We start from the raw sequence: 16,992 nt of genomic DNA, 5'->3' as shown, positions 1-16,992 counted from the left end.
CACACTCACACCAACAAAGACACTAATTTAGTGTGTTGAATAGAGCTGCAACTGAAAATCGCTGTCACTACATATGATTCTGATCTCATCTTAACTAGTGTTGCAGGTTAATTATAGTTTTGAAAAGTACAAAACTGCCTGTAGGTTCAATAAATCCCTAAATTTGAGAATGAATTGAAAATTGTTTGGAAATTTCACTTGCAAAATGACAAAAGTTTAATGTATAGCTGATGGAAAAACCCATGGGAAGGTTGTTGTTGCTGCCATTGAGGACACAGTGGCCAGGTGCAATGTTCATTTTAAGTTTTTTTTAAAGTAACATTCAGTTTAATATTTCATAGTTTGCATATTTATATAAGTATATCATGGATCAAACAAGCAGTACAGTGAGACTGGAGACATTTGAGACAATTAGATGTAGTTCTTTACAACATCACCTGGGATAACTTTAAAGGTTCAGAGGTACTCGGCACATATTCAGACTCAGAATTAAGGAAAACTTTGTTGTCTATTCAATCTACATGGCATGGAAAATTTACTTTGGGTCTGGCAAGAAAAAAAAAAACACTGCGCTCAAGACACTGACAGACAAAATTTACAAACAAAATTTGGCAAAATTAAAATTGTAAGTAAAGAAAACAACAATGAGGCTCAAAGCTATAAAAAGTTGTTGGTTTGATAAAATTAACACTTCAATCAAAAAAGGGTACATACACAAAACAAAGATGCGAAATAACCTCAAAGAGCGTAATTTAACGTCCATGGTGATCGACACTACTCCTAAAACTGGAAGTGTTTCAAACGGCTCTAAATTGTTTCAAAACACTTTCAAACTAAAATTTTTCTATCTCTAATCATCATTTTTATTTTGAAGAACATTATGTTCAGTTGGAAACTTAAAAGAATAGTTCACCCAAATTTCAAATTGCACTCATTATCTCCTCCCCCTCATGTGGACTAAGGGCTGGGAGAAGTTTCAGAGTCCTCCGTGGCTTCTCTGAGTTACAGGGGGTCTCGGCGTAGCAGTGCATGTCCATATAACGGTTGCAAATGGATACCAACTGTCTTCTGAACAAAAAGACACACCAAAAAACATCCAAATACCTCCATGCTGATCGTATGTAATGTCCGACTTGTATTGAAGCCCCGAAATGCAAAATTGTTCCGAAAAAAATTAAATAAGTCTATATTTCAAGCTTGTTTGTAACGGAAGCTCCTCTTCCCGGTTCATCCAAATCTCGCGCGATTTGCGCCCGCCGACTTATTTAAATTTTTTCGTAACAATTTTGCATTTCGGGGCTTCAATACAAGACGGACATTATATACGAGCACTATGGAGGTATTTGGATGTTTTTTGGTGTGTCTTTTTGTTAGTGGTATCCATTTGCAACCGTCTATGGACATGCAGCGCTGCACGGAGCCCCGCTGTAACTCAGAGAGAGAAGCCACGGAGGACTCTGAAACTTCTCCCAGCCCTTAGTCCACACGAGGGTGATTAGATAATGAGTGAAATTTTAATTTTGAGTGAACTATCCCTTTAAATTCTCATTTTCCCCTCGTTTTAAATCGATTCCTGTACAAGAACTACACTTCCCATGATGCACCGCCGCCAGAGCACGCGCCCCACCCGTTTCCCCCCCTCCTTCATCACGTGACGCTCTCCGACCAATCAGGAGTGTCGTTACAGGCGCAATGCGGTTGTCGGGATGTAAGGAGCAATGGCGACGGTCGAGACGGTTTTGGAGCCAGAGAGGAGCTGGATTTGACCAAACAGAAGCTGAACACAGGTAGTTTGAACATTTGATTAAAAAAAAAAAAAAAAAAAAAAAACCCACAACGGTTTGGTCACGAGTGGAGTCGTGGCTGCGGTTTATTCACATCTGCAGACACGTTCATGTCGTTTTTTAATGCGGTCAAATTGTTAGCAAAACTTAAAGAGGGCAGCAGGGCGTTAATTAAAGTTTAATAACATGATTATATATTTTTTAAAATACATATTTTGGCTTCAGCTTTATGATTATTCCTGCAGGAAATTAGTTTGCATGCATGCACTAACACACAGACTCACTGTACACTAATATGGCAGTGATGACAATCATTAAGCAATAAAATACACATTTAATATCAATGGTGGAAAGTAATTTAATAAAATACTGCATTTTAGGAGACATTTTAGTGAGATATTTCTACTGTCTACTCTGCTATATCCATTTTAAAAGTATAAATATTTTCAAAACTAATATTCATATTGCAAAAGTGTCTGAACTGTGATGCTTCACCACAGCAACTCATGATTATTTTCGTGGTTTATTTACGTGCAGATTCCTTTCTTTTATAATCAATTATTGCCTATTAAATCTAGGATTGTTGTCTCAGTTTTGTCTCAGTTTCAGCTCAAAAATACAAAGATGCTCAAAGATTTATTACCATTTAATGAGATACTAATACGTTTTTTTTTTATGAAAGTAAAGGACCTGAGTATGTTTTCTACAAATGATGTATAAATGAACGCAAAGAGATGAAAATTAAAATTAAACAATACAGCATAAACAGCAGCAGATTGGACAAAAATCATAGAAACACTGCTAAATAAAGTAGAATAAAGTGCTAAAATAAAAGTGTGTCAGTCTCAGTCAGAAGCTGAACCCATGAACGGGCTAATGAAAGGACCTGCTTCACCCACTGGACTCAGAGGCCCAAAGGGTCAGAGGTCAGGGGTCCCTGGATTTCACAGAAAGAGACAAAACAAAGAAGAAAACAAAGAGACACTAAATGATGCAAGACAACCACAAAAAGACAAAAAAAAACCATCTTCAAACTGATGCAAAACAACTACAGACCCTTTGACATGTTCGTATCCAGTGGCATCCTGAGGTACGGATGTGAGTTAAACAACAATGTTAAGCTTTAGGGTTGCAACTAACGATTGTTTTCATTACCGTTTAATCTGTTGATTATTTAAACGATTAATCGATTAGTTGTTTGGTCAATAAAATGTTCAAAAATGTTCAAAAATATCAATCAGTGTTTCCCAAACTACAAGACGACGTCCTCAAATGTCTTGTTTTGTCCACAAACCAAAGATAGACTCAGTTTATTGTCATAAAGGAACAAAGAAACCAGAAATATTCACATTTAAGAAGCTGAAATCAGAGAATTTGGACTTTTTTTTTTCTTAAAAAACTACTCAAACCGATTATTCGATTATCAAAATAGTTGACAATTAATTTAATAATCGATTATTGTTCCATTAGTTGATTAATTGTTGCAGCTCTAGTGAGCTTATACAAAAAATGTTGGGAAACACAAACACAATGAAATCCAGAACATGTCAAGAAATAAAACAACAATAAAAGCCACAAAAATCATGAGGAATAAATAAAAAACGTAACTTTAAAACAAGGCTGAACAGATCAGCTGTTTCTGCAGAATTAGAAAAACTGGATCTTCAAAGCAGGACGATGATAAAATGTTCAAAACTGATTTGAAACGTTTGTTATAAGTATTTTTCTACAATTCAGATGGAAAAAGTTTATTTCTACAACAGAAACCCTGATGGTTATGTTTTCTTTATCTTTTTTCTTTCCTTCTCTGTGAAGACTTGAATCTCGTCGTCTGCAGCTGATCTGAGCCCCAGGATGGAGGCTGAGGTGACGGCGTCCTCTTCTTCCTCCTCTTCCTCCTCCTCTCTGGTCTCGTCCGCCGCCGCTCAGACCAACCTGGCGGCGAAACAGCGAGACGGCCGAAAGACGACGACCACGACCACGACCACCACAACGACGGCGGCGTCCACCACCCCGGCCTTCCTCTCCAACCTGGGGCGCGCCACCCTGCGCGGCATCCGCAAGTGTCCCCAGTGCGGCGTCTACAACGGCACCCGCGGCCTCAGCTGCAAGAACAAGGCGTGCGGCGTGTCGCTCAGGAACGCCACGGCCGGCGGCAGGAACGGGAAGAAGTGCACGGTGGAGGTGGTGAAGGTGATCAAGCAGGGTTCTTACGGATCCTTAAAAAGTCTTAAAAGGCATTGAATTCAGTAATCTAAAAACAAGGCCTTAATTGGCATTAAATTTAATTTAAATCAATTTTTCAAAAGTCTTAAAAATGTTAACACATGGTGAGTGGTATTTTATGGTTGTAATTAGTCTCAAATCTCAAAATAATTGGTAATATTCTGACATAGAGAAGTTTTAGTGGCGGCCGTCAACACTAAATTTCTCACCGCCAACAGCTCCCGAGTCAGTGTTTTTTTTTTTTCCTGACTTTTTATGCATTTATTTTGAAAGGACAGCTGGAAAGAGACACTATCCAATGTTCATGTAGCAGTCACTTTACATTGGATCACATAGGAAAGTGGGTAAAATTGTCCCTAACCCTATGTAATTGATGTGGTGTTTTTTTTTCTTTTTTCTGCATTTGTGTTTATTATGAAGGCGGTCTTAAATTTCATTTCAAGTGGCTTTAAAAAAGTCTTAAAAAGTCTTAAATTTAACTTGGCTTAAGCTGTAGGAACCCTGTCAAGGGGGTGGATCCATGGATGTATTATATTAACGGGGTGGATCGGATCGGACTACGTGCAGGCGTAGCTCACAGTCGGCCATAATGGAACGGGCAACTTGCTCTGACTCTGGCTGCAGTTACAGTGCAGTAGATAGGTGATCCAGTCATCTTCACTAAAAAAACTATTCATAACTCTATTCTGTCCTCAGTGTGTGACTATAGAGTGCCGAAGCGGAAGCAGGAAGTAACGGCGCCATGGGTCCTCAATTCGAAAAAAGTCTCCATAGAAATGAACGGGACTCCAAGATTTATTTCGTGATCCGTTTGAATTGCGCCATGACAAAAAAATATGTCCTCTACCTGTTTAAAACATCAAGTTTCATGCTGAGAAATCAACAGTTTATCGTAAAACGGCAACAGAAGAATGTATTTTGTGTGACGACGCTCTGCGGACTACAGATCTGTGTCCCACAAAAAATACGTCACCAACTGACACAGGAAAGGGCGGCATCTGGTGTGTGACGTCACCTACGCAACCTGTAGTCTTTCTGGTTACGGACTCTTCGGAATTTTATTTTACAATAGGTTTACAACAAACTGCTGATTTCTCGGCACGAAACGTGATGTTTTAAACAGGTAGAGGACATATTTTTTTCTCATGGCACAATTCAAACGGATCACGAAATAAATCTTGGAGTCCCATTCATTTCTATGGAGACTTTTTTTGAATTGAGGACCCATGGCGCCGTTACTTCCTGCTTCCGCTTCAGCACTCTATACACAAATTGACAGATAGCGAACAAGCTCCAAGAGAAACTCAGAGGCGGGAATTAAGTTGAAGGGCCTTTACTGAGGTCTAAAACTGAAATGATACAGAAAAATAACAATTACTGTATTGTCACTAAACTGACATAATACATTCACAGGAATGATAATGCAAATAGCTGTAGGCTAGTTGTTAGCTTAGCATTAGCATGATTTACATGCACATTTACCGTATATAATATTTCAATATTTACAATGCACTACTGGAATCTGTGTAACGACATAATTAACTAAAAATTGTGAACAATACTCACAAGCGATAATTTCCTAGACACAAGCAGCGGGAGGAAAAAGATAATAGCTGGAGCTGCAAGCAGACCGCATGTAAAAGCTATGCATTTCCCGCTCATACGCTGCACACTGTCATGTGACCAAAACTACCTTTCAAAATAAAAGCTTAAATTAAATATAAGGTAATGACCCACTGCCAAACACCAATGGGCGGAGAAAAACAACACAAATACAGGCAATGCTCACACAGAACATGACAAACTCTGTGAAAAATAAATCAGTATGTAGCTATTACTTTAAAGGGACAACAAGGAGTTTTGGAAAGCGAAGTGTTCTCATACTACATTTAGTAATTTACCATGAGCCTCCGCGCGCACCGTGAAATTCTTGGACCGGCGCAAGAAGGACGTCTTGCCCAGAATGTTTTCATTCATCAAGAATTAAAGTCGGAGGTTCGAAGACGATCAGATACCGTCGTAGTTCCGACCATAAACGGCGACTCGGCGGCGTTATTCCCATGACCCGCCGGGCAGCGTCCGCGAAACCGAAAGTAAGGAAACGCTGGTCGGCTCGCCCAGCATTTCCACCATTATTTAAAATAACGATAGAGACAAAACGATATATTGATCGAAAATGGAGCCATTAACAAGTGTGGGTAGCGTAGATTCATCCACATTAAGGTGAGACTTTTTTTTATAACCAATACAAACTCCTCGTTGTCCCTTTAACTATTTGCATAATGTTACTTTTATTAAAAAAGTACATGATTAAAATTATCCGTGATTTTAAGTATGCTGCATCATAACTGCATAAACGTTAATAAATAATCAAACCGTTTGGAAATCGGACAAAAACTGAGCAAGTTCTGGTCGTTATAGCAGAACAGGCACCATAGGCTTAATGCTCTGAGGGAGAGAGTTGCCCTTCCCAAGATGGCTGCCGTGTGGCTACGCCGTGTCATCGAGCAGTAGCGGCGGGTGAGTCATCTAGTCTTCTTATATATTTCTATGAAGGTGATCATCGACAGCGAGGAGAGAGGCGGGAAGGAGCGCGAGGGAGGAGGAGGAGGAGGAGGAGGAGTCCAGGTGTTTTCAGTGTGTCACCGAGGACGAGGCGCCACGGCGACGCAGCTGGGCTTCGTGGAGCTGGTCCCCACCGACACCGCCATAGCGACCGGTGACGGCGCCACGCTGCTAACACGCATCAACCTGGGCCGCTGCTTCCTGCCCTCTTGCAGACAGGGTCAAAGGTAGGGTTGCAAAATTCTGGGAATTTTCAGTTCTACTCACAAATAAATCTGTTGAAATGTCTTTTTTTTTAATTGTATTATTTTGCATGGATGTCTGCTTATGACAAAACAAAAATATTTACATTTATGTTTAGATATGATACCGTTTGTTTAAATTACCCCCAATTTCCAGTTAATTCACATAAATTCCCATAATTCCCATGGAAAGTTTCCAATTTGGAATATTTCATAAATTCCCCACCTTAACTTCCCATGGAAAGTTTCTGGAAATTTACTGGGAATTTACTGGACATTTTCTGCCCCTTTGCAACCCTAGATATGATACAGCTTGTTTAAATTACCCCCAATTTCCAGTTAATTCCCATAAATTCCCATGGAAAGTATCCAATTTGGAATATTTCCAAAATTCCCCAGTTTAACTTCCCATGGAAAGTTTCTGGAAATTTACTGGAAATTTCCACCCCTTTGCAACCCTAGATCTGATACAGTTTGTTTAAATTACCCCCAATTTCCAGTTAATTCCCCCAAATTCCCGTAATTCCCATGGAAAGTTTCCAATTTGAAATATTTCCAAAATTCCCCACCTTAACTTTCCATGGAAAGTTTCTGGAAATTTACTGGAAATTTTCCGCACCTTTGCATCCCTAGATATGATACAGTTTGTGTAAATTATCCTCAATTTCCAGTTAATTCCCATAAAGTCCCAATAATACCCATGGAAAGTTTCCAATTTGGAATATTTCCAAAATTCCCCAGCTTAACTTCTCATGGAAAGTTTCTGGAAATTTTCCACCCCTTTGCAACCCTAGATATGATACAGTCTGTTTAAATTACCCCCAATTTCCAGTGAATTCCCATAAATTCCCAAAAATTCCCATGGAAAGTTTCCAATTTGGAATATTTCCAAAATTCCCCACCTTAACTTCCCACCTTAACTTCCCATGGAAAGTTTCTGGAAATTTACTGGAAATTTTCCGCCCCTTTGCAACCCTAGATATGATACAGTTTGTTTAAATTACCCCCAATTTCTAGTTAATTCCCATAATTCCCATGGAAAGTTTCCAATTTGGAATATTTCCAAAATTCCCCACCTTAACTTCTCATGGAAAGTTTCTGGAAATTTTCCACCCCTTTGCAACCCTAGATATGATACAGTCTGTTTAAATTACCCCCAATTTCCAGTGAATTCCCATAAATTCCCAAAAATTCCCATGGAAAGTTTCCAATTTGGAATATTTCCAAAATTCCCCACCTTAACTTCCCACCTTAACTTCCCATGGAAAGTTTCTGGAAATTTACCGGGAATTTTCCACCCCTTTGCAACCCTAGATATGATACAGTCTGTTTAAATTACCCCCAATTTCCAGTTAATTCCCATAAAGTCCCAATAATTCCCATAATTCCCATGGAAAGTTTCCAATTTGGAATATTTCCAAAATTCCTCAGTTTAACTTCCCATGGAAAGTTTCTGGAAATTTACTGGAAATCGTCCACCCCTTTGCAACCCTAGATATGATACAGTTTGTTTAAATTACCCCCAATTTCCAAAATTCCCCACCTTAACTTTCCATGGAAAGTTTCTGGAAATTTACCGGGAATTTACTGGAAATTTTCCGCCCCTTTGCAACCCTATTCAAAGGTCCAATCAGAGCGAGGCGGACCCCGTGGCGGCGGCGGCGGCGGACGCCTCCAAACAGGCGGACAGCCTCTGCGTCCACATCAAACAGGCCATCGAGTGTCAGAGCCGAGCGACGCCGCTGACCCTGAAGAGCTCCGTGCTGGAGGGGCTGCACGCCTCCGTCCAGGCGCGGGAGGAGCTGTGGCGGCTCGCCACCGAGTCCCCGGGGCCGCTGGTGCAGCGCGTCTCCAAGGAAACGCTGGTGGTGAAGTGCCACACCGACTCCCATCATCCTCTGGGGCTGCTGCACCTCACGGTCGGCGCCGGCGGGATGGAGGCGTCGAAGACCGAGAGGAGGAGCAGGGAGACGACGACGCAGCAGCAGCAGCAACAACATGGCGTCTTCCACTGCAGTTGCCAGGCGACCAGCAGCAGCAGCGGCGGCGGCGGCGGCCGGAGGAGTAAACCTCCCGGTGCTGATGGAGCGGCGGCGGCGCCACAGCCGTGTCTCCACTTCTACGCCTGCGTCTGTGCCTTCGCCAGCGACGAGAAACTGGCCTCAGAGTTCGCTGCTTTCATCAGCTACAGCGACAGTGGTACAGTCACTTTACACTGGGATTAAAGGGATAGTTCAACATTTTGTCAAAGTGGCCCATTGCCATAATCCCTATAGTCGTAGCAGTAGGTTCGTTACCTTTAATTGTCGGTGCAAGCTATTTTTAGAACGGCGGAGCAGAGCCGTGAGCTGCTCAGAGCTACGCTACGGAGGCTCATGGGATTTCTTGGTTTCCCTCATCAAACTCATCAAATACACAATCCAACAACTCCAAAACGCTCTGGTGGACAAGTTGTGACCTGCACATTCACCACGCTATGAGATAATAACACAACGTTACCACACAGAGTTGTTTTAGAGGGAAATTCATGCGAAACCGCTGATGCACGACTATAGGGATTATGGCAATGGGCCAATTTGCCAAAATGTTGAACTATCCCTTTAAATATTCCCATTCGCATTGATCTTTTAAAATGAATCCAAGTTAGTGTGAAAAGTAAAAACATTCACATTTGGAGGGAACAATAAATGAAAGTCTGCAGTTTCCTTGATGCTAAGCTAGGCTAATTATGCAGATCTACTTGATCCATGTGTCCCAACATGTCAGACTTTTCCTCTCATGTATTATCTGGTTGACTCTTGTCTCTCCATCTCTCTCTCTGTCTCTCTCTCAGATGTGCAGCCCAATCCTCCCAGCAGAGTAACTGGTCCCAGTGAGAAACTCGTGCATCAGACCGAACCAGTCAACTCCCACCACAAAGTGAAGAAGCTTCGTCTGGACGACTCGCTCTCTGGTGTGTGGTCTTTTATTATCATCATCATTACACCTCCTGGAGGGTAATTAATTGATCACAGAAGAGTATGTCCTCCATGTTTGTCCTCTCTTCCCTCTCTCTCTCTCTCTCTCTCTCTCTCTCTCTCTCTCTCTTCCTGGTCTTATCTTTTCCCAAATCTGTCGTTCTTCTCATCTCGGGCCTCTTTGCAGCCTCCTATCAAAGCTCCATACGGTATAAAGGTAGATGTTTGTGTTAAAGCTCCATACAGTATAAAGGTAGATGTTTGTGTTAAAGCTCCATACGGTATAAAGGTAGATGTTTGTATTAAAGCTCCTTCAAAATAAAGGTCGATGTTTGTATTAAAGCTCCATACAGCATAAAGGTAGATGTTTGTGTTAAAGCTCCATACAGTATAAAGGTAGATGTTTGTATTAAAGCTCCATACAGTATAAAGGTAGATGTTTGTATTAAAGCTCCATACAGTATAAAGGTAGATGTTTGTGTTAAAGCTCCATACGGTATAAAGGTAGATGTTTATATTAAAGCTCCATACAGTATAAAGGTAGATGTTTGTATTAAAGCTCCTTCAAAATAAAGGTCGATGTTTGTATTAAAGCTCCATACAGCATAAAGGTAGATGTTTGTGTTAAAGCTCCATACAGTATAAAGGTAGATGTTTGTATTAAAGCTCCATACAGTATAAAGGTAGATGTTTGTATTAAAGCTCCATACAGTATAAAGGTAGATGTTTGTGTTAAAGCTCCATACAGTATAAAGGTAGATGTTTGTGTTAAAGCTCCATACAGTATAAAGGTAGATGTTTGTATTAAAGCTCCATACAGTATAAAGGTAGATGTTTGTGTTAAAGCTCCATACGGTATAAAGGTATATGTTTGTATTAAAGCTCCTTCAAAATAAAGGTCGATGTTTGTATTAAAGCTCCATACAGCATAAAGGTAGATGTTTGTGTTAAAGCTCCATACAGTATAAAGGTAGATGTTTGTATTAAAGCTCCATACAGTATAAAGGTAGATGTTTGTATTAAAGCTCCATACAGTATAAAGGTAGATGTTTGTGTTAAAGCTCCATACGGTATAAAGGTAGATGTTTATATTAAAGCTCCATACAGTATAAAGGTAGATGTTTGTATTAAAGCTCCTTCAAAATAAAGGTCGATGTTTGTATTAAAGCTCCATACAGCATAAAGGTAGATGTTTGTGTTAAAGCTCCATACAGTATAAAGGTAGATGTTTGTATTAAAGCTCCATACAGTATAAAGGTAGATGTTTGTATTAAAGCTCCATACAGTATAAAGGTAGATGTTTGTGTTAAAGCTCCATACAGTATAAAGGTAGATGTTTGTGTTAAAGCTCCATACGGTATAAAGGTAGATGTTTGTGTTAAAGCTCCATACGGTATAAAGGTAGATGTTTGTGTTAAAGCTCCATACAGTATAAAGGTAGATGTTTGTGTTAAAGCTCCATACAGTATAAAGGTAGATGTTTGTGTTAAAGCTCCATACGGTATAAAGGTAGATGTTTGTGTTAAATCTCCATACGGTATAAAGGTAGATGTTTGTGTTAAAGCTCCATACGGTATAAAGGTAGATGTTTGTGTTAAAGCTCCATACAGTATAAAGGTAGATGTTTGTATTAAAGCTCCATACAGTATAAAGGTAGATGTTTGTGTTAAAGCTCCATACAGTATAAAGGTAGATGTTTGTATTAAAGCTCCATACAGTATAAAGGTAGATGTTTGTGTTAAAGCTCCATACAGTATAAAGGTAGATGTCCATGTGTAGTGTGATTATAAAGCAGCTCTAGGTTCTATATTAATACAGTGAAAGCCTCAGTCCACAGAGAAATGCACAAACTGAACCTTAAAACCAGCCGTCGGGACTTCCTGTCACTTTGTGATGTCACAAACAAAGCCCCGCCCCCAGGATTTGGTTTCTCTGAGTGTTTTATTCTGAAATCTGCTGTGTTTTGTATTGGATCACTTAGGAAAACAGTCAGCCAATCAGAGCCTCCTCTCTTTATTGTTATGATGTTTGTGTCTAATCAGTGTGTGTGTGTGTGTGTGTGTGTGTGTGTGTGTGTGTGTGTGTGTGTGTGTGTGTGTGTGTGTGTGTGTGTGTGTGTGTGTGTGTGTGTGTGTGTGTGTGTGCGTTAGGGAGCTCTCAGGCTGTGGATGAGCGGACTGTGACGCTGGGTTTCCATCAGTGGTTGGCGAGCGTCACTGAGAGGATCCACCAGACGATGCACTACCAGTTTGACGGTAAAGCTAAAACACATCCACATGTGCAAATGTATATATGTGACCCGATCCATCGAAATGAGTCACAGTGACCCAAATTTCAAAGTTGAGATTTTGGTATCAATGGAAAGATTAGAAAATAAGCTTTAAAATGATACCATAGTCAGAGTCATACATTTGATGGTTTTCGAGATGTGGCCATTGTTGAATTACGATCTTTCACTCTCTTATTCCGTTCTAAAACCTGAGAAAATTGCAGTTAAAGTTTTTGCCAGTGACTCTGGCATCTGTTCCTGTACCACGTGATTACACGCACCCTATACAGTCCCTTGTTGTGATAGATGCACCATTCAATGACCGTCGGAAAGCGGAGAATCCCGCGATTCAGATGCAGTTTACAGCTCGTCTCTATCATGAACGGTTCAGGAGATATTTCATGTTTTGCACCGAAGCAACACTCATTTTCAGAGGGTTTAAGTTGCAAGTCAACTTTAATCATCATTTACGTGCTTTCGCTCAATTATCTGGACTGTGAAACTTTGGGAGATTGTTTTTGAATGTCATTGCTTTGAAATTAGGGTAAAACTTTTTTTTTTGATTTTCTATGGGTTTTCCACGTTATCAGCTGATTATCTAAAAATAGAACGTTGCGACTTCCGACTCATTTTGATAGAACGGGTCACATATGCATGTGTGTTGATGTTGATGTGTGCAAGAAGTTAAAGGTCGACACTAACACCTGTTGTCGTTTGTTGCCAGGGAAACCACAGCCTCTGATCTACCACATTCCTCAGGAGTTCTTCAACGCTCTGCAGCATCGCCTGTCGCTCGGGTCCAAGAAGAGGAGGCTGCCCAACTTCACCACAGGTCGGTCAACGGTCGTTTCTTCTCACATGTGTGCGTATAGATTTTCTTGGTATGATTATTGTCAGAGAATTAATCACGATTATCACGATTATTATATTCAAGAAACACTATGAATGTGTAAAATCAAATATAGTCAAAATATAATTGCATTACTAATTATATAAACAAATTATTTAAAATATCTATTAATATAGGACCAATTATTAACTCATTGAGTGCCGCGCTCCTTTCCAAAGTTTTAGTCAAGTGTACCGGCAATTTAGACCATTTTTGACTTTTTATGTAGAGCCACAGTGTATTCTATATTATTGCCACCAACACATACTGTGGCTCAATTGAAAGGTTTAACTTTATGCTTCAAATGACCACAAACCGTTTGTTTCTACGTGCCTCTGTTCCTGAGAAAAGTCAAGCTAAACATGGCTGGGTTTCACCAAAATCCCTCCTTTTTTTCTAGAAAAGGAGATAGAGCGTCTTTTATGAAAGGTGCGCTGTTTGTGTCTGTCGCTCTTCTGACACTCGCATTTCTGGATCAAAGGGCTCGTATAAGATAAATATATACAACAGTTGTTGTTCTATTCACAAAACCACCATCGGGGGCGGGGGGGGCGCCACTAAACAACAATAGAGAGCAGAGCTGCGCTGCATCTGCATGCAGAACTCGTTTGCAGAAGCCGAGTTATGATAAAAACTTCCAGATCATGAGCTGTCATGTGACTTTGATCGTCATCTATTTCAGTTCTCCTCGTTGTAGAGTCCCCAAATTTACATATAATGTGTATTAAAGTGTCTATTTTCATAATTTAAAAAAAAAGCAAAAAACGTAAAATTACGTTTTCGGCACTCAACGCATGGGAACGAAAAACGAGAAATTACGTGGTTGGCACTCAATGAGTTAATTCTTCAGAGAAAATATTTGAAGTATTCAAATGTTTTAAGTTTTTTTTTTCTTACATATGACGTGCTAACATTTAAATTCCTATCAGTTCAATGTTACATTAGGAAAATTGACATTAACGTAATTTAACCAAGTTACTGTGTATTTACGCCTTTACTCTGGCGTAGAAAGCCAGGTGGTTAACTTTGTTTTCGTTCCGTGCGTGTTGCACTGACGTGGTTCCAACATAATCTTTTTTGGAAACTGACGGCATTTAGGAACCTTTGCGATTAATTAATTGTGGCATTTAATACTGCGATTAATTGTGAAAACAAGTACTTGTGACATCCCTAGTGTGTATCTGTGTTTTTATTGGGGTTTGAACTCACTGGATTAAAAAAAAAGAAAAACTACAAACATGGCTTCTGCTCTTCTCATCCCTTCTCTGTGTCTCCGACAGCATTTGTGAGAAACGACGGACTTCCCCTCGGCTCCTTCTCCAAGTACACCTGGCACATCACCAACGTCATGCAGGTCAAACGCATCTTCGACACTCCAGAGGTAAAAAAAAAACAAAAAAACAACAAAAACTGTTTCAAAATCCTGTTGTGGTTTATTTATTTACTTTTTAGTATTTATTTATTTAGAGGATAATTGAGAAGATTTCACCAGTTGCAGGAAACGAAGTCCTGCAGGTGCAGAAGTTTAGTTTAGTTTTATTATGGATCCCCATTAATCCTCACCTTGGTAAGGACTATTCTTCCTGGGGTCCAGACACTCATACGTGACAATCAAGACATAATACAATAAATTACAGAATTAAATAAATGAAAACCAAAAATAAATCAATCAATAAAACAAAATACTACTAATAAAAAATATTTTACAAATACAAAACAATTTTGACTTTTCAAAACCTTAGAAAAATATAAGTTATTTACTAATAATGGCCTCTTTTATTTTCATTTTGAATCTCCATTTATTTTCAATGTTGGTCGTATATGAAGCAGAAGTCGTGACCAAGAGCACTTACATATAAAGTGTAAACCAGATGTTGCACATTACTGAGAATAAAGATACACATGTTTATGTAAAGCCTGTATCTGCTGCCACGTGATTGGCTGATTGGATGACTGCATGAATAAACAGGTGTTGTCCAGATGTTGCTACCAGTAGAAAAGATCATCATTTATCTCCTTCTCTCTCTCCAGCTTCCTCTCGAACTCTCTCAGAGTTTTGTGAGAAACGTCGACGGCTCTTATTCCCGTTTCCGTTGCCCCGAGCCGCCGCCGGAGCCGGAGCTGCCGGACGGATTCAGGACGGAGCGACCTCAGGCCATACGACCCATGGAGCTGCGCACCTTCCTCAAAGCCGGTGAGTGGCGACCGACCGCTCTCATTCTGCAGTGCAAGGCTATTATAGTTTTAAAATTTTCATAAGTTTTCATTTTTGTTTAGTTTTTCAGTTTAGTTTTTGTTAGTTTAACAAGTTTTAGTTTAGTTTCTATTTAGATTTGGTCTTAGTTTTAGTTTTTTATTTAGATTTTTATTAAGAGGAAAGCCGTGATTTGTAGAAGCTCTGAGGATGAACTTTCAAATTTGTGATGATTTTTCTCTTTTAGTTGCTTCCCACGAAAGTTCCCATCAGTCCTCATCACCATACATTTACTTTTATCTACCTGGGGGCGGATCGTACTGGAAATAGTCTCATTTTGATCCGTGGCGTTTTCTTCCTGCAACTTTAGCCATATGAAAACAGAATCTTAGCTAATTTTATTTGCAATGAAGTTTCATTCAGTTTTAGTTAGTTTTACAACGTTACAATTTGCACAATAACTTTTCTGTATTCTGTATATCTTTATTCTATTCTATTGTATATAAATCCAAATATTTTAATTTATTCTATCTTAACTTGTTCTATTTTAATTCTTATTTTCTATATTTTATCACTATATTTTGTACCTTTTGTGTCTGCACCTGATACCACGTCAAGTTCGTTGTGCTGTAAAGTGACATTACTGCTCTTGGCAATTAAATATTTTTGGATTCTGATTGTTCATTGTACTTTTCATAAAGTTTTAGTTTTTTCATAAACTATAATTTTTGTTTCAGTTAACTAAATAATTTTTATCACTGTTTTATTGAACTATAATAACCTTTAACTCTGCTGCTGCGTTTCCAACAGGACCGGGCGGCGGCAGCGGCAGCGGCGGCGGCGGCGGCGGCGGCGTCGACCAGAAGGAGGCCGGTCCGTTTGTGATTGAGTGGATCCCCGACGTGCTGCCTCGCTGCCACATGGGCGAGCTCAGGATCAGCTTCGAGTTCGGCCACCAGCAGAGCGGTCAGCCCGAGCTCGCCGAGAAGACGGGCAGCGGGGCGGAGAAAGCGGGTCGGACCAAGTCGGACACGGGTCAAACCAAACAGACGACGAAGGCTGTGGAGATCCTGCAGGTGATCGTTTAACTCTCTCTCATTGATTATTGATCGATGGCCATGGATTCATATTTATACCTGTGTGACTCACCCTTACGTCCCTGTTACATTATTATGCAACGTATGGATAATCAATACCCAATAATATACAGTATATGATATTGATCAGTGTTCTTATTAATGCCTTTTCCTCCGTTCTTATTATTATGCACATTCACACGGTCAAAAACAAAAGGAAGTATATTTTAAAAAATAAATATATATTTTTTATATCTAACAAAGACTTTGACTGATCGTACATACGTGAAAAATTAACTTTAACTAAAGGTGTTTAAACCTTTTTTTTCCCTGTTTGTTCCATTTGTTTGTTTTGCCGTGTATACACTGACTGAAATAAACAATATTTAACGGATGACGGCATCTCTTGACTGTTTATTGGATTAAAACGTGTTGAGATCTTCCATTTTCCACTTCAAAATAAAAGCAGAGAAGGCTCAAACATCCAGTCATTGTTTATTGTTAATCCAGATTCAGGTCGTTTTTAATGATTAATTAATGATATGATACATAGATATATGGATATATAAAATTAAAACATATAAACTGATTTCTTTTTTTTTAATACTTTATGTGTAAGTTCTCTAAACTCTAAATAAAAATAAATAAATCAGTCAATAAAATTGAGAAATAAAAAAGATAAAGAGGAGAAATGGTAAAATATATACAGTATATATAAATGACAAATTAACAAAATGTAAGTAAATACATATTGTACCTGGATGTTAGCATTAGTTTTCACTGGAACCAG

The 16,992-nt window shown here is 39.5% G+C and overlaps 1 protein-coding gene across 2 annotated transcripts; it reads left to right on the top strand.

Annotated features, from left to right (window-relative positions):
* Positions 1–1,693: 1,693 nt before the first annotated feature.
* Positions 1,694–16,549, top strand: cUnh2orf42 (chromosome Un C2orf42 homolog). 2 transcript variants are annotated; one of them, XM_083983126.1, is made up of 10 exons: positions 1,694–1,787; positions 3,600–3,977; positions 6,567–6,802; positions 8,442–9,016; positions 9,651–9,770; positions 11,925–12,029; positions 12,768–12,875; positions 14,213–14,313; positions 14,964–15,130; positions 15,953–16,549. In XM_083983126.1, exons 2-10 carry the CDS (start codon positions 3,639–3,641, stop codon positions 16,212–16,214), a joined length of 2,013 nt encoding a protein of 670 aa, XP_083839252.1. In that variant the 5' UTR covers positions 1,694–1,787; positions 3,600–3,638; the 3' UTR covers positions 16,215–16,549. The 2 variants fall into 2 exon arrangements, with proteins under 2 accessions (XP_083839252.1, XP_083839253.1); XM_083983127.1 differs by having other exon boundaries at positions 1,712–1,787; positions 3,622–3,977.
* Positions 16,550–16,992: the final 443 nt, after the last annotated feature.

Source organism: Trachurus trachurus (assembly GCF_905171665.1).
Source record: "Trachurus trachurus genome assembly, chromosome: 12".
NCBI classification, from domain to species: domain Eukaryota; kingdom Metazoa; phylum Chordata; class Actinopteri; order Carangiformes; family Carangidae; genus Trachurus; species Trachurus trachurus.
This window is presented reverse-complemented; position numbering and strand designations above follow the sequence as displayed.

Bases quoted from the DNA above. Each gene is read 5' to 3' on its own strand.
- cUnh2orf42 (XM_083983126.1), top strand. From the start codon at position 3,639: ATGGAGGCTGAGGTGACGGCGTCCTCTTCTTCCTCCTCTTCCTCCTCC. The intron at 6,803-8,441 runs GTAGGGTTGCAA...CCCTATTCAAAG, and splicing joins TCTTGCAGACAGGGTCAAAG to GTCCAATCAGAGCGAGGCGG. The intron at 12,030-12,767 runs GTAAAGCTAAAA...GTTTGTTGCCAG, and splicing joins GATGCACTACCAGTTTGACG to GGAAACCACAGCCTCTGATC.